At 37.4% G+C, this 24254-nt stretch overlaps 1 protein-coding gene and 1 long non-coding RNA gene across 4 annotated transcripts in view; one reads left to right on the forward strand and one right to left on the reverse strand.

The window, feature by feature from the left end:
* EFCC1 (EF-hand and coiled-coil domain containing 1) overlaps positions 1-12528 on the forward strand; it is an 87049-nt gene extending 74521 nt beyond the window's left edge. Inside the window, exons 6-9 of one of the 2 annotated variants that reach the window (XM_087923946.1) lie at positions 1-159; positions 5214-5283; positions 6445-6532; positions 9638-12528. In XM_087923946.1, coding sequence (XP_087780072.1) covers positions 1-159; positions 5214-5283; positions 6445-6532; positions 9638-9656 — 336 coding nt within the window. In that variant the 3' untranslated portion in view covers positions 9657-12528. The remainder of the gene's footprint in view (positions 160-5213; positions 5284-6444; positions 6533-9637) is intronic. The other variant, XM_087923945.1, reaches the window with a different exon arrangement.
* Positions 21-24254, reverse strand: LOC148126856 (uncharacterized). 2 transcript variants are annotated; one of them, XR_015741649.1, is made up of 4 exons: positions 23619-24254; positions 20311-20529; positions 507-558; positions 21-156 (listed from the first exon to the last, which is right to left on the reverse strand). It is a non-coding gene; the product is annotated as an uncharacterized LOC148126856 (long non-coding RNA). The 2 variants fall into 2 exon arrangements; XR_015741650.1 differs by lacking the exon at positions 20311-20529.

A 24254-nucleotide genomic window follows, 5' to 3' on the forward strand; every position in this document is an offset into this window, starting at 1 on the left:
ACGAAAGGCCCATTGCTAGGGGAAATACAACAGAAGGCAGAGGAATCTGAGCTGATGAAGATGGAATTCCAGATGCTGGAGACAGAGAGAGTAAGGCTGTCACTGGTGGAAGAAAAGCTCTTGGATGTTTTACAGTTGCTTCAGCAACTCCGGGATCTGGTAAGAAAAAAAACACACACCAAAAAGAATGGAAGAAAGAACAAGATGCTGCTCCTCAGTATGGATGAATAACGTCTGTAGTTTTCTGCAGGGTCAGAAAACTACAGACAGACGTTTTCACACTGAAATGCTGAAAAAAAGCTCAACTGTAGATAGCTGACTTAGAAAAAGAAAACCTGAGCTTCCAGATGAACAATTTTCCATTAAAGATATGCAGGCTGTCTCTGCAATTTAGAGCTAGGAGAGCTTTACACTTATCTAAGGTAGCTGTTAATATTTTTTTTTTCTTTTTGAGAGCCCTTGACTTTGTGTAGAATTACAGCTTGAGCTTCAGATCCAAATCTTACCTCTGCCGTGAATTCTCTTGGTGACCTTCAGCAACTCATTCTCTTTCATATTCTGCAATGTGGAGCACAATAAAAGCATCTTTTTAATGTGGGTTATTTTACAGCTACAATTACATTATATAAGGGATGAAAATGCTCTTTAGTGGTTTAAATAAGATAAATGGGCAAAACTAAAACAGTGCAGAAGAAAAATAATCACAGAATTATTTCACACACACACACACACACACACACATTTCATACCTAGTGTGAAAATTAGCTGTAAGAGACTTGGCTTTTTTTCCTTTTTCTTTAAAAACAAAAAACAAAAATAACTTTGCTATTAACACTCCTAAGGGATAAGCTTGTCCAGATTCACAAATTTAATAGAAAATGATGGTGGCATTCTACTTTCTAGTTCCAGATTTAGTTAATTTAATTCTGAGAGAGAAGTTTCCTAAACGTAGGAAAGGAACTAAATCTAGCCACGAGCAAATTTCATTCTTATCAATCTATTTATAAATAAATACAAGTCTTGGAATTACGACAGTTTGTCACGTGAATGCCACCTTGCAATCTTTGTCGACTTCCCTCAAGCAAAATCAATAGGAAAGCCATCATGAAAGCCATCATGCTTCGGTAAATCACACACACACACACACACACACACACACACACAAACACTTTATGTCCCAAGGACTCCACTACAGACTACAAGATTCCAGGGAACTGGTTCTCTGTAGTACCCTTCCAGTCAACCATCTGCATTTCATGCCACCTGCTTGTGGCATGTAAACACACACACATTAGCATCCCCACACCCCTTGCCTGGGATCCCTGCCTCTTAATGTTCTGTGTCTAGGATTAACTGTGACTGCCAGGGTTGGCACTGCGAATGGGTGCAGTTACACGATGTCATGCTTTACATAGGCATCACTTAGCGATGGCAATCCTGTTCCAATTGCTGCTGTAACTCAAGGAGTACTGGTACATAATTCTTATATGTACTAATAAATATGACCATTCAAGAGATGTTGTTTTAAAAAGTGCATGATCTTCAATTGATAGGGTATTGCTTTAATTGGGGGGAAGGGTTTGCTTTCTTTTTTTAAAAAGAAAACATAAGTACAGTATGCAGGTAGATAAACTGATACATGAAAGAAGCATACTCATTATCCTACCAAATATGGCAGTATAAGCACACAGCTTACAATTTGGCATGATATAAACCTAGTTATGACTGTGACCTAAGTACCTATCAGTACGCTTCATATAATGACTTACAAGGCAGTCTCTAGATTAGAAATCTCAGTGTAATCATGATTGAGACTTTCCAGTTGTATATGCTGATCAAACATGCTGATCAAAATGTGTCCAAATTACTAATATTGTTTTTATCATTAGCAAGGAATGGCTGATGTGTTACAGATACAGTTGAAGCTGGTACCCTCCTTTACATCTTCTCTATCTGATTAAATATCACTCTGTGAAAACCTCAATTGGTGGCAGAGGTCAGTATCTCTGGGCCAATGTGGTGATCATCTCGCATTGTGGAAATTGTGACTTGAAAATGAGTAAATGATAAAGAACATGAATTATCAAATGAAAGAAAAAGAGATACACTGTATGTCTGTGAAACTAAGAGAAAAATGAAGGATGTAATAGAGAAGAATAAAAATAGTTTCAGTTTACGGGATGGAAAGTAAAGGGGTAAATTTTATTATGAATCCAAATGCTAAAATGTATGTCAAAAATTGAACTGGCATAATTTAGCTGTCAAGGCTCCAACAAATCCACCCTCATTCAAATCAAGTCTCTAACCGCATCTCAGAGAAAAGTAAATTGATTTATTAGGAGTGGCCATGTTGGTGTAAGCTGGATGCAGCCGATACTAAAGTACATCATACATTTCTCCCTTGACCCTGGTCTTCCCCCTTCCCCCTGGATGTGATTTCTCCAATGGGACACATCTATGTCCAAGAATCATCCATCGTGCTCTCCAATAACCTTCTTATGCTCTGACAACTTTGGGCTGCTGAGGTGATTATCTAGGCATTTCAAGAATGCCTTGTTTTCCCCCACTCCCTTTTTCTGGTAGTGAAGAAGACCAAAGCAGTATCTTTTTAGTTGACATTAGATTGTGTAGAATATATATGAAAATGGTAGCTCGTATCTTGGTGATTGTTGTGTGTCACTCTCCCAATAGTGCAGGCCATTCTGAGGATGTTTCAGAAAGCCCCCCAAAGCTTTCAAAGGCTTTCTGAAGCAATGCGAGAACACACACACTATTTGGAGGGCTGCATGTGCTATTTGGAGAATGGCGCAAGCGATCTTGAGAAGAAGGCTTGGGATGGCCCGAAGCTGCTTTGCAGTTGGGCTATGCTGGGCATTCCTCATCACCAACGGTTGGGCCTGCATAGCACAGGGCAGCCAGGGTACCATTGATTTGGGGAACTACAGCGGTGCAGGGCTTCAAGTGACACTCCTAATTGCTGGAAGTCCAGTAGAGGCCTGGGGATGGTGGTGGGCAGCTGAGATTGTGAAAGGTCCCAAGCCTGTACTTCATACCCAAGAGGAATTCCCAATTACCATCCTAATTTGAGAGCTACCTCTACACAGAGAAAGCCATTAGATGGACATAATGAAAGGTGAACATTGTATAAAGCAAACCCACAGTTAGTATGAAGAAATGATGGACATGATGGAAGTCAAGAAAGAAATGTAAGAAAATGTATAATGAAGGGTGCTTTTAAATTTAACTTTAGAATAGAATAGGATAACAGAGTTGGAAGGGACCTTGGAGGTCTTCTAGTCCAACCCCCTGACTAGGCAGGAAACCCTACACCACTTCAGTCAAATGGTTATCCAACATCTTTTTAAAAACTTCCAATGTTGCAACATTCACAACTTCTGGAGGCAAATTGTTCCACTGATTAATTGTTCTGTCAGGAAATTTCTCCTTAGTTCTAAGTTGCTTCTCTCCTTGATTATTTTCCATCCATTTGTTCTTGTCCTGCCCTCATGGCCTGCCCTCATGTGCTCTGGAGAATAGCTTAACTCCCTCTTCTTTGTGGCAGCCCCTGAAATATTGGAACATAGCTTTTTTCTTATCTTGTGACTCTAATAACTTTGACTTACTCAGTTACTTTTCTATACTCTGCATAATATTGCTTTCCCTGAAAAGGAATAGCATGATATATAGATACACATAAATATGATAACTTTAGTATTTAAAGAATTTTTCTTGCTTGCTGTGGGGAAAAGAAAACAGATGTGTTAGAAACAAGGTATCATAAAAATAAAAAACCAGTTTACTAAATTTACCTGCACTGTATCTGTTTCTTCTCTTTTGTTTCTAAATTAAATTTAAGGCACCTTTTTATTATGGATGTAGTTACATCTAATGAGAGCTGATCTGATAGCTAAAATTAGGCTGATTTGATGTTCCAATTCTGTTAATAACTCTTATGAATATATGTAGTAGCATTCTCCTATTACATTAACTTTCTTCTATACTCGCCAGTGGCAATGCTTGCTCCTTGAGTCAGTCAGAATCTAATAAAGCATAAGCTAATAAAGTGCCATGAGTGATTGTGATTGGCAAAAAAATATCATTACATTTTCATTGTCCATCACCTTGTTAGAAATCATTCTTTAAGCAATCCATCAACCGATATATAACACCACAGTGAAAATATTACTCTGAGTCTTGTACTTTATTGTATATCATGGCTCTAAGTGGTAATAATACGATGACTTACCACTCCTTGGCCTGGATGTTAAGAATATCTCCTGCAGAGTTTATAACAAGATCTATATAATAATACACTCATAAAGAACATGGTAGGTTTTTTTTCAAACATGGAAGAGTGAAATAGACTAGAGCCTATGAGTTGAGCTCAATCTCACAGAGACATCTTTACTTAAATTTGAAGGTGACCAACTACTAGAGGAAAGATGAGGCTTAAATATATGTAATTAAAATAACAGTAAAATATAAATTTAGCTTTCACGAATGGATACAATGCCTTCAATATCTAAGGGCTAGAAAATCAGACACACAGAAATCAAAACTATTTTTCAAGCATTTCTGTATCATGCACATCTCTCTGGTCTCAAAATATCTACTATATAATTTATTGAGATTTACTACAACATCTTTACTGCATCTCATCCTTTCTTCCTTTCACCTCTACATGACCAATTTTTTATACTTTGCTCACATGAATGAAGACCTAGTTGTTACATATACATTGTATTGAGCCTACACATTCTTTTTGACAGTACATAGAGCTACAAAACTGACCATCTATACAGGTTGAATAATACTATCCACCATGAAAAAGGGAAAGATGGAATACACAGAGGACATGAAAATAAAACCCAAACTGTCTTCTGTTGGGTAAACAAAGTCTATCTGTCTTGTTTTGCAGCTACATACATTTTGTGTTATGACTTTATCTAGCTCTCTTGTGGAATATGTTTTGCACATTCACCTTCTGTTTATATTCTATTATTCTCTTTGTCTCATATCTTATCTGATATATATTTGCACCCTTAATGTATAGAATTTCTCTTAATTGCCAACTTGTTTGTAAATGATAAAGGGCATCAAAAGTAAACCCAATGGATGCATTGGGTGTGAATTTTAGATTTTGGAAGACGATCATTAATATATTTCAGTATTGACATGTGCAGATATCCCTAATATTGTTTTATGTTTTGAAGAACATTTCTAAGCGCACCTTGGGGAAAATCTTACTGAACACTTTGGAATCCTGCTGTGACTCCCAACATGGTAAGAAAGTAACCTTTGGTACTCAACCTCATGGTTTGGCTGGCAAGATCACGGGTTATCAGGAAACTTATCCAGATGGAAGAGAATCAGCTCCAATATGTTAGATATTTTGTTGCTCAGAAATGGTTGATCAAAGGTAGTTAGGTAGTAGATAGTTAATGATCTTAAAAATTTAGAGATAGAGACAGAAAGAGAGGGAGGGAGGGTGGGAGGGAAAGAGAACTTCTTGACATCTGTTCCACCCTAAACTAAGAAAGGATTTCAGTGAGTCCAGGCATAGATCCAAAAAGAACACTCACTCCTTTGAACCCAGATTATAATTCTCTGATGTGGCAAGAAAATGGCTGAGAAAAAACAGCTCTACAAGAGGAATGAATAGCTGGTGATATGGTGATGGTTTGGGGATAGTGTATCAAAACCTTTAATGCTACCTTCATCCAGATCAGGGATGTCAAACTCACGTCTTTACAGCAGCATCACGTGACATATTGGGACTTTTTTCCCCTTTGCTAAACCGGGCATGGGAGTGGCCAACGCAGGATACGTCTGGCTCATGGGCCTGGAATTTGACATCCCTGGTCTAGATGGAGGGGTGGGCAAACATTTTGTAATTTATTTAGTTGGTAAAAGAGAAATGAAAGATAATTTAATTTTAAAAATATTATTGCTTAAGTTTGAAAGAAGTAAAAATGTTATTGAAATTTTGAACTTGAAATTTTGGAATAATGTTCCAACTTTGGAATTCCTTGAACATATATGGAGATTAACATATCATTCTGTAGGTAAATGGAGACATCTAGTGTCAAATTGTACCTGATTAGTAACATAAATCTATTCCTAACTGTCCTAGTAGCCTGATCCAGCACAGAGCCTTATGCTGGCAATTTACATTGGTAGAATAAGTTTCTTTATCCCAACTTCTTTTTCCTGGTGACTTTGTATAGGATTACAGGAAGGCAGAATGTATGCCCTCCGGCCCAGCTTTTCTTCAAATATTTATTCAGCAACCTTAGATTTCCCATTTTTTTGCCTCAATGAAAAGAAAGAAGAAAACAGAAGACAGTGTTGTCCTTTAACAAAGAAAGTAGGTCAGATCTTCAATATAATAACCATTCATCTTTATACAATACACACATTTCTTGAATTCTCTCTTCTCCCCAGGCAGTAGTCCACTGTGCAGATCCCATTGTTATGAGATTTTCAGGCTCCAAAGGTTGTTTGATGGTTTTGTTCTTTGGAGTGAAGTTTGGTATGTGCTTTCTTTTGTTAACCTAGGAGCACAGTGCTCCAGATTCTTCTTGCAGCTCCTAACAAAATTACATTTATTTCAGTATGAAGCAATTATATAGTTCGATGATAGAGATAGATAGATAGATAGATAGATAGATAGATAGATAGATAGATAGACAGACAGATAGACAGATAGATAGATCTAGATCGATTGATTGATCGATCTATATAGAGAAAGGGGGGAGAGAAATAGGAATCTTTGATTCTACTTTGATCCTATGTACACTGCAATTCCACTGAATTTAAGGGGAGCCACCAAAAATAGGATGGGAAATAAAGATCATGGCAATTTTTAGCCTAAGTGATTAAATTATTTGTAATAATGAGATAATTATTTCTATTTCTTACATGTGTAGCATTCAACGACAATAGTAACATTTTTCTAAAATGTAAATCTGCTTTGAGAATATAAAAGAAAATGTTAAACCATAAATTACGGATTTCCATTATTGAATGAAAATACAGTTAGTTGCTTGAATCCATTAGTGAGAAATACTGGCAGTTCTCAAGTTGCAACCATTTGTTTAGTGACTGAAGTTGCAACAGCACTAAAACCCCATGATTACGTGATCAAAATTTGGGTGCTTCAAATCAAATCCAACGTTTATCAACAATGCACAACATGTGTACAATGAAATTGAAATGAGCCACCCTTGGCCCCACAAGTCTATCATATTGAACCTAATGTGGTGTTATGTTGCGTTCAGAAGTCTGACAGCCCATGGATAAAAACTATTTTTCAGCCTATTTGTTTGTCTGATGGTAGGAGAGTAAAGAAGTGCTGACCAGGATGTGAAACATCCTTGATAACTGACATGTATTTATGATGGTTGTAGCATCCCAGGGTCATGTGACCATCATTTGCAAAGTTCCCAGCTGGCTTCCGACAGGCAATGGGGGAAGCCAGATTTGCTTAACAACTGCGTGTTTCACTTAACAACTATGGTGATTTGCATAATGACCGCAGCAAAAAAGACTGTAAGCTTGGATGCGACGCATTTAACCTCTGTATCGCTTAGCAACAGAATTTCTGCAGCCAATTGTAGTCGCACATTGAGGACTACCTGTAACACTTCCTTAGGTACAGATAGTCCTCAACTTACGACTACAATTGAGCCCAAAATTTATGTTGCTAAGTGAGATTTTGTTAAGTGAGTTTTGCCACATTTTATGACTTTTCTTGCCACAGTTGTTAAGCAAATCACTGCAGTTGTTAAATTAGTAACCCAGTCGTTAAGTGAATCTGGCTTCCCCATTCACTTTGCTTGCCAGAAGGTTGCAAAAGGTGATCACATGACCCTGGGACATTGCAACCATCATAAATGTGAGTCAGTTGTCAAGCATCTGAATGTAAATCACGTGACCATGGGGGTGCTGCAACAGTCATAAGTGTGAAAAATGATCATAGGTCACTTTTTTCAGCCTTTGAACGGTCACTAAATGAACTTTTGTAAGTCGAGGACTACCTGCATTTGAAAAATTAAATGACTATGCTCTAATGTTCCTCCTAACACCTGCTTACGTTACATGTTTATATGAGATTTAAAAATATTTGTTCCTTCGGGACTTCTTGATCAAGTATAAAAATATAGTATGTTTTAAAGGAATTGATTTTGTATGCTTATTTGCATATTAATCTCATCTTTTTATGTAATATGTTGCATATTGACCTCATTTTTTTATCATTTGGAATTTTATTTTCTAAAGTGGCGGTTAAATTTTACAGTCTGGGAACAATTATATTCATTTATATGTAATTTTCCTGTCTGCCTTTTCATAAAAAATCATGCTAGTGGGGAGGAAAAATGTACATTCTTAGTAGCATCCTTTGTAACTGTGCTTTGAGCTAGAAATTAATGAAGGGATATATATATTGCTCCCAGGCCTGTCCTTTTTCACTACTGTCTCATCCCAAGCTTAAAGTGCTGTTCCATTGATATTTGTGTGGTACGCTTCTTCATTTGATTTTTCAATCAGAATTACTTACGTCTCAAAATGTGTAGAAGCTGAGCTCAGAAGCAGGGCTGCCTGCTAACCATTTGTATACTGCACAAGGGTGCTGCATAAAGGGGAAAGTGCCAATTGCAAGCTAAAAAAATGTTTTTAATCAGCTGCTGGAATTTTTTAAAAATGTTTTTAACATTGGATGACGGTGCAAACTTTGTGCACATGGACTCCCTATATTCCAGTTATTTCCCTGCTCACAAGCTTTTTCCTTAAGCCTGCTTTTCTTTTCATGCATTTTTACTCACTACTGCATGAAGGCCTTCCTTAAATGTTCATAAAATGTTGCCTGTTTGGCAGAACAAAACTGTGGCTACCATAGATTATCAGTGCGGTAGAATCCAAATATGATTTGAGGTATGAGGTTATTTTTATATCTGCATTCCAACACATTCTGTTCTGCTTTACAAGGACAAATACTTCAAAACGTTTTCCATTCTCTTTTCAAAGATAAGTGAATCTTAATCACCCCAATGTTTCTAAGGCAGAGCAACATGTAAGATAAAGGGGTTGTTACTTCACTTTGGGATTACTTTGATCTGAAAAAATATATAGAACAGTGGTTCTTAAACTGTTTGATTCAATTACCTCTTCTTTGGGTCTCAAATACTGTCATTACCCCCACAAAAACCACATGAGTCTTAATCGCTTCAGTGTTAAACTGGATCCTTGATCATACGCAAGCAATTGCAAATCACAATGTTACCTCCAGGATATACCCAAATTACTGCTTTGAGTAACAATATGGGCAGCATATAAATTTAATAAACAAATATATAAATACATACATACATACATACATACATACATACATAAATAATAAAGTTATCCCCAGTTTAAAAACTACACTGTCTTCCTTACAAGTAGATTATCACCTCCCATAAGTAGGATATGAACAGTCTTATGTTCCTGTTGCCATACTCCAAAGGCATGTTGCTTCTGATACATGTGGTTCATCTTCTTCTCCTTCTTTAAGCTTTGGCACACACTCATAGAGTTGAAGTTGCATAATTTTGATTTTGTTAGTTTAAACGGGTTTTTTTTTCTCTTTATCTTAAAGGAAAACCACCTATTGTTGAAGTCTTGGATGCTCTCTACCATGAACTGGCTGCCTGCAAACTCACCGGAAGCAGGTCTCTTGAGAAAACACCAGGACATCAGTCTTTGTCAAGCTCTTTGGTTATCTCCTGTTGAGCAATAATGCCTCTATGTTTTTTTAATATTTTTTTTGGTGAATATCACCATGGGGTTAAAATTTGCAATGCAAAATCATGGAGGGTTATGCCACCTATGTAATGGTCTCTAATGCAAGAGATGGAATGATAAAATAAATGACATAAAGAGATAAGCAAATGGAACAGAAAGTCCAGGATTATCTATAAGGACTGGCAATGGGTCTTGAATAGCTTTTGAAGGGTAGATCTTTCCTCCTTTCTTATGGGCCTTTATACAATTGGATATATGATTTGAGATTTGAGAACAAGTACAACATATATCCGAAACCTGAAATTATGTTCAATATTTCCAAAGTACCCCAAACTCTCATTTAAAGTACAAATAAATTTTATCAAATAGTTATTCCTCATAGCATTGTGTCATCTAAAATCTCTATTTTACCGGTATCATTAATACACTACAAATTAAACTGTACTTTAATGACCTTAATTGGGACCTATTGCCTCTATCACTAAGCAAAAAAACACATAAACAATTTGCTTATGGTTATTAAGCAAATGGTCATTGAGTAAGATATTATGAGAATGTGACTTTTGACTTCCTGCCAGCTTCCCCATTGGCTTTGCTTGTTAAAGCCAGCTGGGAAGGTAGCAAATGGTAATCACATGATTACATGTATGCTGAAATAATTATACATTCAAGAACCAGTCACAAATCAATTTTTCAGCACTGTCATAACTTCCAACAGTTGCTAAACAGATACTTGTTAAGCAAGGACTGGCTATAATTTATCATGCACAAAATAACGTAGTACTCTTATTGTCCTCTAGAACTTTACTTTTCTGAATATAGCAAAGAATATTAATTTACATTTTTAGATACTATTCCAGTACAGTTCTTTGCCTTTTCTTGAGGATTTCCTTGGTGACCCAATGCTAGGCATGAAGAAAATAAAATTAAAAAGTACCTAGAAGGATTATACATTAAAGGAGGAATAAAGGTGACCTGAAGTCTGGCAGAATTATCATAAACTATCAGTTCTGGACTGCAACTTTTAGACAACGGCACCAAAAAGATTACATATATACAGCAATTGTAGCACTTTGGAATCCTAACAACTTTCCACTGGACTTAGCTGCAAAATGGAATCAGGAAAACAAGGAACAGGGTGCTTTGGACAAGGGTGTCAAAGAAGCAGACTGTAATTCTTTCACACACAAGAATCTACTCTTTGTTTTGTTTTCCATTTGGACTGAGAGCTACCTTAGTTATGGTATGAAGAGAGAAACGCTGTTCATCTACCACAAACCATTTGCATCCATCTCTACCAGTACCTCCTATTCTTCCATCTGTCCATTCTTGCCTTACAGCAACCTGTAAAATAGTTATAGGCTGTTATCACTGCATGTACTTGGAGGAACTGTGTATTAAAATAATATGGCTGAATGAAGTATGTATGGCTACTTGTAAACATAGTTTGTTTGATTCTAGAATTATGCCTGCATTTTTTTACTGGAAATTTACAAATGTAGTATATCTTGGTAAGACCTTTTAACGATTATCTTCAACCCTAGTTAAAATGTAGGCATTTAGTTATACTAAAAGTCACTTTGATTCTTTTAAAATAATGCCAGTTCAGGGGGAAAGTGTGTGTGTGGGGGGTGCTAATAGGAGCCAGATGGAATCACAGGAAGTATCTGATTATATATTTAAGGGTATATAAAGTACTTGGATTATTTAAGTTGCATTCCTTCCCATTATGAATCTAAAGAGCTGTGGTGGCGCAATGGTTAGAATGCAGTACTGCAGGCTACTTCTGCTGACTGCCGGATGACTGCAATTTGGCAGTTCGAATCTCACCCGGCTCAAGGTTGACTCAGCCTTCCGTCCTTCCAATGTCAGTAAAACGAGAACCCAGATTGTTGGGGGGCAATAGGCTGACTCTGTCAATTGCTTAGAGAGGGCTGTAAAGCACTGTGAAGCAGTATATAAGTCTAACTGCTATTGCTATTGCTATTATCTACTTTTGTAAAGTAGCCTGGTCTATGTCCCGGCCTCAGTTTTCAGGCAGCTCAGAGCAGACACTAGCTCTAAGTCAAATCATTCTTCCCTGTGCAGTTTCATTGATTTTTCAAGGATTCTAGATCCTTGATATTAATCAAGGTGCTATCAGCTGCCTCCTGATTTTTTAGTTCATGAGAAATCTACTTTAAAACATAATTTCTGCTGCAGAAGTTCAGGTGATTGGTGGCAATCAGTTGTAGGAGAGAGGCCAGTGAACCTGGTGCATGCTTCCCTTGGCCTGTTATATAGTCAGAATTTATGAAAATGGCTTATCTCCAAAACACATGACAGATGACTCAATTCACTAGTCATAACTGAATGCTTGATTATTTCAATACGAAACTATTGATCTGATTTGAAGATCATGCTGCCCCATGGCTTAACCATGATGCTAACTTGGCTGAGTTTGATCGGTGTACTATCCTTAGACAACTTTCAGTGGCTGAATCACAAACGCACAACTCAAACCAACATTACAGCTTAGCACTCCTTGACTTTTTCCCCTCTTCCAGGTAACCCTGCCAATCATTGGATAGCGATGTGGCTTATAAGACATGTGCCAGATATATATTTTCCATCTCCCTGTTCTCTTCCTTATTTTTATTCTGTATATTTTAACCATCTTCCTTCATGACTTGTTTCTGAGAATTCCATTGTGTGCTACAATATATAAATTTTCAGACAGACTAATAAAGATATTCTCTCAATATGGGTTTGGATTTTTTTTTTTTCATGGCTAATGTAACTATTATTTAGCTTTTCACCATCCTTTAATTTATATCTTAAGGCAAGATATTTCAAAGCACCGTTTGGTTAAAACAGTATTGCAGCCTTAAGCATGCTTACTTAGAGATTGAGTTTCTTTAAAACGTTGGGATAAATGATTACATTTTCAAGATAGCTGGTTCTTCGTGTGTGTCTTCATGTGGTTTTTTTTGTGACATTATTCTCTATTTGATAGGCTCAGAGGGAAAGTACTAGAGCTGTTCTGATAAATGCTACTGATGCTAATAATCAAAAGACATTGTGCATCTGTTCCACCTTCTCAATTGATTTTTTTTTAGTATGAAAAAAGAGGAATGCATTCGAAAAACATGGGAGATGTCAACATCTGGACCACCCGTAGAATTTTATGAGAAAAACATGATTCGCACAGTGAAAGCCTTCTCTGGAAACATTTTGGATATGTCTATTACTTTGTTTTGCTCTCAGCTCATGGTTTAAAATGCAAATGCTGATTTGCAGTGGGAGAATGCCATATCCATTAGCTTGGTAACATGTTTCTCGTTTGCTTGCTGCACTGTGTGGAAAATTGGGCTACAGTCCTTGCAGAAATTGTCGATCAGCTGGGACTCAGGAGGCAGAAATAGATGGGGGCGGGGCCAGTCAGAGGTGGGATTTGCCGGTTCTCTGAACTACTCAAAATTTGCGCTACCAGTTCTCCAGAAATGGTCAGAATCTGCTGAATACCACCTCTGGGAGGGAGGGAGGAAGAGAGAGAATTCATTTTGTCTATCCTGCTGCATGTAATCTCTGTACCTAAACTATCTAGGATTTTTACAGATATAGAGCTGGAATTTCTCATAATAGTAATTCTCAGGAGTTCCAATCTCTGTGGAGTGTCCATGTGAAAGGAAAACATTGATGCCCCTTCTAGGGCTACCGAAATGATTACTGCTCATATTTTTGTAGCAGGAAACATTTGTCTTTTGCTCAGGACCAGAAAATGAGGGTGATAATCAGAGTATTAAGAATGTTGTCTCTTTTTTTATTGACAGATCACTAATCATTTTTATACTCACTAGAATTTCTCTGCAGTGGTAGCAGGGCCTAGCTGAATGAATCTCTCTCTCTCTCTCTCTCTCTCTCTCTCTCTCTGTGTGTGTGTGTGTGTGTGTGACTTCAAAACAGTCTGAGGCAGGGAAATGATCCAGACAGTGGATAGAATGGTTTCTGAAGATCTAAAGGAAACAGCTGAGACCACTGTTCAGGAAGCTCAGGACAACGGAACAGCAGGGTTGGCAGCTAGCACGATGATGGAGGAAGTCTTGGAATAAAGACTAGCACAGGCTAGAATCTACAGAATAACAAGAGTTGGAAGGGACCTTGAAGGTCTTCTAGTCCAACCCCCTACTCAGACAGGAAATCCTATACCATTTCAGACAAATAGTTGTCCAATCTCTTCTTAAAAACTTCCAGTGTTGGAGCATTCACAACTCTAGAGGCAAGTTGTTCCTCTGATTAAAGTCTACCGTATGTGAAGGTCTCTTGCACAACTTTGAGGAGAGCAAAGAAAATGCATTTGCATCTGAAAATAAGTTGACCCCACTCTTCTTCGTGGAAGCCCCTCAAATACTGAAATACTGCTATCATGTCCCCCCAGTCCTTCCTTTCTCTAGACTAGCCAAACCCAATTCCTGCAACTATCCTTAATGTGAACCTGCAGAGTTCTCTTTGGTTAGGCTATATGATTTATGTCTTGATATGCTCCTTAAAAGTATTTTGCTAAAGTCATTCCTTAAGAGTAATTTTAGTTATGACACTGCTTGCTCAAATGAGAAAAAAACAAGGACTAGCTCCTATTCTAACATACTTTTCATAATGACATGCTGTGAGGAAAATGGGCCACTTAGGGAGTTTCTGATTGCCTTCCCCTCCCCAACCTAATAGACATGTGCTCCCTCATATGGCAGGTGATCCTGTTGGTCTCCAGGAGGAAGACAGAAAAGCTCTTAGAAAACAGCAACAGAGCACAAAAATAACAATGTCATACCACCTGCTTGTTCCTTTCTTCCTTTTTAGGCTCTCTGGGGTGGTTCCCATGGCCTCTCTGAGGAGAAAAGGATTCCAAAACATTGATAGAAAGAACAGCATGTGAGATAGTCACACTTCATGGTGCTGCTTCACTTCCCTGCTTGACAGCTGGTTTTAGCACTTAGCATTTAGACATATAAAACTTCATACTGCTTTAGAGATCTCTCTAAGCAGTTTACAGAGTCAGCATATTGCCCCCAACAATCTGGTCTTCATTTTACCCACCTCAGAACAATGGAAGTCTGAGTCAACCTTGAGCCTGATGAGATTCGAACTTCCAATCTGCTGGTAGCCAGCAGTCAGCAGAAGTAGCCTGCAGTACTGAATTCTTACCACTGCGCCACCACGGTTTCATTGATTAGTATTGACTGATTTTTTTTTAATCAAGTCCACTGAAAAGCATTGTCTTCTCTTTTACTTTCAAAATAAGAAAAATAGGACCCAAAGTTGACGCACATATCACAACCCAGCTGATGAAGTCCCCATATTTCCCAAGGTGATTCTAGAGATCAAATGTCAAGATGGTTACATAAGACCCCAGACACTCAATGCATATTCTTGATAGTTTGTTTAGTTCTTGTCACCATAAAGAAAGTTGAAGTAGAGTGAATAATGGGTTTTCAAAAAGGAAATGCTTTTTCACACAGGAAAGTCACACCACATTAATTAAATAGATTGGATATATATCTTGATCTGTGCCTTTTAGCAATGAAGCTTCAAAAAGGAATTGACTTAAACAAGATTGATAAGGTGATGCAAAATTCAAATTGGTTTCCTACAAAAGAAGAGATGTTTGCACTTAGTATGTTATTAAGAAAGTGTCCAACTCAATTGAGCTGAAGCAGCATGACTTACTTTGTATACCTCTTCAAAAATTCTAAGCTGAATTCCTTCTCCAAACTTTTAGAAGAGCAGATAGTAGCTGATTTGGCAATGTATGGTATGTGGAGGTAAAATGTAAGGCCTAATACATTATTCAAGTGAAGCCAAAACAATTCCGGGTAAGCAGTGATGATAAAGCAGCACCAAAGCTACACATTTGATAACCAAATAGTAGTAATAAGAAACTAGAACTACAGAAAAACATCTAGTTTGACCAACATTAAATGTTCAAGCCCTATATGAAAAAAGAGATGCCAGATGTTTGTGCTGGCTTTAAGAAGGGCTGAAAAACACAAGACATTATTGCTGATGCACACTGAGCACCAAGAAAGCCAAAGAATACTAAAAAGAAGTCAGTATGTGTTTCATTGATTATAGAAGTGCATTTAATCTTGTCAATCATGTCAAGCTATGGAATGTTCTCAAAAAAATAGGAATTTCCTTCTTTCTAGGTAATTTAAATCTCCCAGCATAGCTAATAGTCAGAACAGCTGATGGTCAAGGGGAAAAAAGGAAAAATAGCAATTTAGCAGGCAAGTTGGATGGCACGCATGCCAGGTAAGGAGTGAGTGGGCAGGGAGGGGAGGGGCGGGACCAGCTCGTGGTGCGATTTGCCGGTTCTCCGAACTGCTCAGAATCATAACAACAGGTTCTATAGAACCGGTGTGACAAGGTAGAATCCCACCCCTGATTATGTTCTGATCCAGGCTTAGCAGAACCAAGAAACAGACTCCTTGTCCCGAAAAAACCCTCTTTATTTAGTTATTGTGAATTCATGGCATTCACAGACAGAAAATTCCCAGCAACAATCCTCCCAAAAGTTAATTGCAAGAACAGATGTTATCAGTCCTTGGATAGTTGTCAATCCGAGAGCTTCCAGACTCAAAGTTGTAAATTAAATATCTGGCAAGGAGTCTCTGTGATGCATAAACTCTGATAATCAAATCTTCCAAAAGAAATATGAAAGCACCACTACCCCTTTGCTTCTATTTATTCCCTAGAGAGGGGTTATTCAGTGTCCACGTGTGCCTTTCTTTCTGAGTTGGCCCGTTGTTCTGCTCTCCTGACAGCTTTGTGCATACATGCACCTGGAAAAGGCTCCAGCTGTTCTTCCCCACTTATCTCCGACTCTGTAGGCAACCTGGAAATGTCAGGTGGCCCTGGCCCTATCTCTGCTTCCGACGCAGAGCATTCATAAGAGCCTTCCCCATGTCAGGCTACGGGCACGCTGCAACATGTTCCAGAGCCTGACACTGATGTCAGGTGGCAGGAGGACCTACTATCCACCTTGTTGGAAGCCTCCCCATCAGCCGCTGCTGATGTGAGCTGCCAGGAGCCTGGCGCCATTTCACCAGACTCCGCAGCTGCTCCGAGATACCACAGCGAGGGTTCTGACCACCAGCTGAGTCCTGACAGCCAGCTGAAAGTTGCGCTGGGGTGTTGAGAGGCCATGCTGACATCATCAGAAGACAACATGGGGACTGTAGAGGCCTGGAGATGGGTGGCAGCTAACAAAAGTGGGGATGCAATGGAGATGAGTGGTGGATGGAGACCAGAGTGGGATAGGCATGGTGATGGGCAAACACAGGGCTGAGCACACTCACGGGGCAGTAAGGGAAGAGGTAGGTAGGCATCTATAAGGAATGAGGAGGGCCGGATGTTAGTGTAAGGATGGAGTGGATGTTAGGCGGCTCAGATGAGTGGGAGGGGCGGAGTGCTCAGAGGCAGTAGCTCTCAGCACTGGCTTTATTTGGAAGTATCCATACTCACTGTTGCATATATCTTGGTTACTGGAATAAAGTGAAGATTACTCCAAACTGTCCGAGTCTGCTGCCAGCTCTTCTGGCTGCTGGTAGGCCACAAAAGGTTATTCTTCTATGATAATAACTGATATTATAGTTTACAGTAATTATAGTTTAACAGGGCAAACACAAAACTAAATTTAGGACACATCTGAGTCACTTTTGCATTTTCTACCTGTGCATTGTACTACCATCTGGGAAATAATACATTGCAGTCCTGTAGAAAATTCCCATCTAGTTCATCCCTTGGTATAATGACTGATATTATACCCATACAAGGCTTCAGAGACAATTATTCCCCAGTCTACCTGATGATTCAGTTGAAGGTGGCAAAATTTATCTTCTGCTCTTGATCTCTAAATCTTCCAGGAAGAGTTTTCATCTGGTTGACTTTAAGTCACCATTATGCTAAACAAGTATTTTGGTTTACTGAAACAATCATAATAGGTTGTTTCACAGAACATTCAGAAATCATAAATTATGATGAGCAAACCATAACTAATTCCCATCATAACCTATATTGAGTCATTTTGTGGTGATAAGGACAGTGAAATGAAATTACTTCTCTGTCCTCGTTACATTAGCAAACAGCTATTCAGTTGCCCTGTTTCAGGTGACCCAGTCCCTCCTAGATAAAAAGAAGAATAAAGGTGTTTCTGTAGGAACATGTGAGGAATGTTCTTGATAGATAACATTGCTCAACTTGGCTTGGAGTTGGATTAGGTATGAACAGATCCTTTAGAGATGACCAAGACGAGAATGAGTCCTGTTATTTCGGTGGAGTTTGAACTTGAGGAAGTGGACAAAGGTGCTCATGGTTGTAAGCTTGATCATCTGTGTTTTGGACTCATGCTCCCAAATTTGTAAAACACACCAACAACAATTCTCTGATACCAGAGAATTGTTCAAATCTACCATAATCTTCATCTCCATACACCAACTTTTCCAAACATATATATCACCAAAATTCTCAGCCTGTCCCAAATCTCCATCTGTCCATGATGCCTCAAAATGAGAATGATTAGCCAAGAAAACAAATTGGTTGATTTTAAGAAAGAGCACCACCAATCATAGTGGAACTTACAGGGAAATGTTATTTACAATGATAATGAAATCTATACATAAATCACTCTCTACCACTAAATTTCTGGACATCCAGTTAAAGATACATTTGAGACATCATATTGAAATAATTGTTCTGATTTGAGAATAGAGCTGATGATCTCTAAACTTTCCTTCCTCTCTCCACCAAGTTACTCTTCTTGAACAATCGACAAAACGTGCCCCTTCTTTTTCTATTCTATAACAGCAAGTCCCGGTTTAATTTTTAAGCTGCATATTGGAAGTAGAGCTTCTTATACCATTTTGAAATTTATATTAAACAAATTATACATCTATGCCCTGTTGTGTTTCATGATATGAAGGAGCACAGCCTTACTCTAATACATGTTAATGAGTCATTTTAGCAGAAGCTTCCATAGGCTTGCTGTAGGCTTATGCCCATTAATTGCTTTCCACTAGGTTTCAATCATTCTTAAATATTCTATTACCTCTTGCTTCATAATTTTCTCCAACATTGCCTGTCTGATTTTCTCTTGCTTTAAAAAAAACATGATGATACCCTGTAAAGATTGTGGGGATGAGGTATTGAGAGCACCAAAAATTTGCAAGTTGTCAAAAGAAGAAAGAAAGAAAGAAAGAAAGAAAGAAAGAAAGAAAGAAAGAAAGAAAGAAAGAAAGAAAGAAAGAAAGAAAGAAAGAAAGAAAGAAAGAATCTGCTCTACTTCGCCTTTCTTATTTGGGCAGTTACTTCAGTGGCCATTGCTAAAAGGTGTGGGAATAGATTGGCATAGCTACAAAGTTGGCTCTCTCCTCTCCTGCAAATGCATATATATTACCATGCTGGAGCATTTAAGCATTCAAAGTCAACTTGCTACCTCTCTTGCCAGCTTGTGTTGCTGCAAAATGTTTGTGAATAAGAGGAGTTCTCATCATGAATATCATTTCATGCATAATCTGCATTTCTATCATTGACTTAAAAGATAATGCGATGATTGTCACAGTGAAGGTCATCTCAGTTGTATTTTACTAGCCACTCCTTCTGTTAAGACATACATCAAAAAAATAAAATTTCCTGCACTAATAGAACAACATGCTACTGCAGGCATAATGATTTGAATTCAGACTTACGTGTCTTTGGAATCAACTTACTGAAATGAACAGGACAAGTTAGAGGCTTAAATTATTTAAACGTCTTTTCTTCATCATTTAAATAACACCAATTCATTTTCTATAAGACTCCATTGCACAAAGTCTTTGGCCATATACATTCTGATTTCGGCACTGGAGGATGGGTGGAGACAATGATTTTACAATAATAGTACATTACACAGAATTTCTCAGCAGATCCTTATGACATTAAAACTCCTAGCATGTGTATGCATGACAAATCATATTACTACCCACATGGTTTTCACTGAGAAGAGTAATTTCATGGACATTTCATGCCTATCCTTTCACATTTTGCAGCAGCATAGTTGCTGGAAAAGCCATCAATAATTTCATTCAATGCAAAAGCATAACAATTGGAATTTTAACATTTAATTGAACATTGTATTTCTTTCTACGGTATTTGACTTTACGAAGATGATTTTTCTACTTTTTTCCCCTCCTTATTATTGTTATTATTTTTGCTCTTTGTCAAACTGCAACTTATAGTTTCTCTCTGTGTTTTGAAATGTAATTTCTTCTGAAAGAAAAGTCAATAAAGATGGATAGAAGGCAGAAGAGCAGGTAGATAGGCAGGAAAGAAGGAAAGGAGCTGGGCTCTGGTAGAAGAACTATGAAAGAAGAGGAGTTGAAGTTCAATTGCAATGCCTTTCAGATAGACTTGGATGATTTTAATTATCTTGATCTATTGTCAATCTATGTTTTAATGTGCATTTGGTCTATCCTAAAAGGATTGCCAACACTAGAAGGCAAAGGGAGGTCCAACCTGTGAGGCTTCTCAGCAGTTCCAGTACCACTAATTAGGATATTAGTCTGAAAAGGCTCTTAAGCATAGGTGTAAATTTCTTCAGTGGCTTCACTGCTGTGGATGTCCATTTAAAAATGGTATTGGTGGGGTTTTATTCCTTGGTTTTGTGCTAATCAACCAAAGGCGAACAGTCTATGCAAAACTGCTGGATGAGGTGGTTGAGGAAGCCATGCTAATCTGAAAAAAAAAAAAAACACCTCTGTGATATTTTTCAGTGGCATTTTCATGTTTTGAAAATTAAGGTTACAAACATTAACATGAATCCCTCACCGCAGTAGAAAACTTGCAGTGTAAAAGCAATTTAACCTGAACAGCAGTTTTCTATTAGAAAAGGTGAACGAGAGAAAGAGCCCCAGAGCAAATTCCTGCTATCATAGCAGACATTTAAACATAACTAGCCAAGTTAGAAATCAAATTCACAGCGTGTTCCATTTATGTCCTGCTAGCATGAAGAAAAGCTGTCTTTTTGTCTTAAGAAGATTGCAGGGGAATAAGCAAGCTGTCAGGCGCTGGAGACAAATTACAATTTAAATGGCCAGCAAAACAGGAAATACATTTGTGATAGCTATTTAATTTTCAAAAAATATTTCCTAGCAGCCCAAGGGATCAACAAACCTCACACATTTTAAATTAGCAGGATTTTAATTTCATATTGTACGAGCTGTTTTATGAAATCATACTTTTAAATTCAGAAGGGAAATAATCTCATTTGAAAAAATGACATTTTACATTAAGATTAAAGAGAGCCACTGATTAAATGAAACAGTTTGGGGAGGGTGAGGAGGAACTGTCATCCTAGATGCACTGATCAAAGCGAGATCAAAGTTCAACCATATACAACAAGTTGCGGTATAACACAGCAGTGTTCCTGTAAGATGGACTTGATCTAACAGGCATGCTTTAAAGAACAAGTCTTGCATTTTTACTGGACAACTGTTATCCCAGATCAGTATGTCAATTCATCCACCATAGAGGCATTCATTGTGTAAAGAGGGTCAAAGGCAAAACCAATCATATCATCTTTGACTGATATGCGGCCACAAAATGTGGCGGCCACAAGAAGTGACAATAATATGTTCTCTTTTTGAAAAAGTCCTTAGAAATGGCAACTTGTTTTGGATCATGACTGTTTGGATATTCCATGTAAAGTGCCACTTTTAATCGTAAGCACTAAATATTTTGATGCTGGGTATTTTAAAGAATATTCACTCCAAATCAGTCTTTCTTTTCTTTTTTTAATTCAAAGTATTTTTCATGTGAGCACGAAAAATCTCTCCATGTGAGCAATGTGATTTCAAATTACAATATTTATACATAGTCATAGTTACACTTTCAACTTTCTTAATTAATATCACTTCAAATTATTATCCATTTGACTAATCTTTAGATAAATTTCCCTTTCATATTTCAGTTCATTAATTCAATATCAAAATCATTTCATCCTCACATATATTTTCAATTCTTTATCCCCTATTATTTCCATTTTCAGCTTACCACCTATTTTATGTTACCTTATGTATTGTTATCATCTATAACTTTCTCAAGACCAATATATAATTAGACAGTCAATGAAAGAAAAAACAAGTAAAAGTAAAGTAAGATTAATACATTTAGGATCCACATGGTATATCCCCCCCATCTGCAATATATCTTATATCTATTCCAGAGATATTCATATAATGATTTCATATTTTTTCTTTGTTTCCAAAATTAACCTATATAATTTTAATAAATTTTCATTCCCCTGCTTTAGATTATAATATAATTCAATTCATTATAAATATTTTACCCTTCTAGTTCGTTATATTTTCTATTTTCTCATATCCTTTGTATAATCAGTTGTATTTTCTATTTCATGTATACCACAAAGAAAAAAAAATAACAGAGTTAATTTCCCCTTTTACTTCCCTTTGACCAATTTCAACCTATAGCATTTATATAACCCTAATTCACACTTTTTAAACATAATAATTAACACCAGATTTTCACCCAAGTTATCATATTCTGTTTTCCTAATATCATTTAAATAGTCATTAGCATATTTTAGAATGCATGTATGTATGTATTCAGCTTTGTTTGGGTATTTTCCCACTTCATTATAGTTGTGCTTTTAAAGTTGTAGCAATGCTTCGGCAGAATGCCATCTTCCATCATCAGGCTTCTGTATTGTGTTCATCATATATATATATATATATATATATATATATATATATATATATATATATATATATATATATATATATATATATATATATATATATATATACCCTTATCTCTTAATCTCTCGGCCTTGTCATTTCTCTTAATTTTAACCAGCTTTCCCTTTCCCTGGCCTTTCCTCTTTATCCCTCTTTTCTCCTCTAATATTACATTTATTTCCATCTGCCAGTCCCCCATCTTTCCTCCCCCTTTCCTTTTCTCTTTTTTGAAATTTCTTCTTGTACAGCTTATTCTTCTTTTGCTTACTCTTGGGAGCTTTTTCTCTTTTATTTATTATCTCTGTCATCAATGTGTTAGTTTTAGTTCCTTTTGTGTCTTTTGGCAATGTCTCTGAATCTTCATGTACATCTTGGCTGTTTTCTTCTTCCTTTGATTCCTCCTCTCTAGAATTCCTTTGTTCTTCTATAAATTGCATTACTTTTTCTGCCAGTGTGTCCAATAGTCCCCTTTTTTCTTTTATCATTTCTTTCGCAGTTTGCAGTTCCAACTTAAATTCTTTGCTTGCTACTTCCATTTTTTAATCAATTGTGTTATTCTTTATTTTATTAAAGTTAATTGTAATCCTTGCCAAGAGACTCGTTTATATCTCTTTTCCTTATTGGTCCTCCTATTTCTTTTGCACAGTCCCAACAGTCCCAAGATATTGCCTTCTTTTGTCCTCTTGCTGCAATCTCCCCCTTTTTCTTTTAAGCTTCTGGGGTTCTTCTTATGTTAAAGTCTTTTATTTCATGTCTTTTCTCACACATTTAACAGACCAGCAATTTTCCATTAAGTCATCCAGGAAAAAAAGCCATGTACCATTAGGTGGCGCTCTATATTTCTTCCACTTTTCAAAGTTCTTTTTTTTCTTTTTTCCCCCCTTTTTTCCCCAATTATATTAATATTAATTTTCAAGCATTTTAACCATTGGCTTTTTTAAAGTATAATCAATTCCAAGCAAGTTCAGCATTTTATCCAATGTCTAATTAATGTCAGATTCTATATATTATTCCCAATTCCATCCTTAATTTCATTATAGCTCTTTTGTAGTCCAGATTTTTATTTACCTTATATTGTCCTCTTGTTTTCTATTTGCCGCTGTTGTACTCTCAAAAAAGGAATCTTTCTTTTTGCTTTTCGGGGTTATTAAAACAAAGGTTCAGCTTCTCTTGTCTGGATACACACCGCTCACCACTTCACCTCTCCAGCACACACTTAGGTCCCAGTAGCTTCCCGTCTTCAGGGCAGCCATTAAAACTGCCGCTTCTCCCTGTCTTCCAGGGAAGTATAGCAAGCCAGAGAGGTGAGATGCGGCTCCCCTCGCCCCAGCTGGTGGTCTCCCCTTCTTCCCTCACCCCTCTGAGGTGGGTCTGATGGTTCAGTCCCATAGGGACCCCTCCAACAGGGTAAGCACAGATCAAAGCCACGCACAATCGCGGTCTCCATCCATTCTCAACGGATGTGCCACTGGAAGTCCCAAATCAGTCTTTCTGTGCCTTCAAATGAATTTTGGAATCAAAGATTTGGGTTTCACATCATCTTGTGTAGCCTCTGGATTATCCTTTCCTGGAAAGAGATTTGTTTTGTCTGTTAATGATTCTTCCAGGATTTGCTGTTTTAGCTCTCATTCTCTTCTTTTTGTTACTGCCTCTCCTGCAAAAACATGGAGTTAAATGTGGAATAAAATACTTAAACAGACAATG

The sequence above is a fragment of the Pseudonaja textilis genome, chromosome 2 (assembly GCF_049901715.1).
Source record: "Pseudonaja textilis isolate UNSWEBS1 chromosome 2, rPseTex1.2, whole genome shotgun sequence".
NCBI classification, from domain to species: domain Eukaryota; kingdom Metazoa; phylum Chordata; class Lepidosauria; order Squamata; family Elapidae; genus Pseudonaja; species Pseudonaja textilis.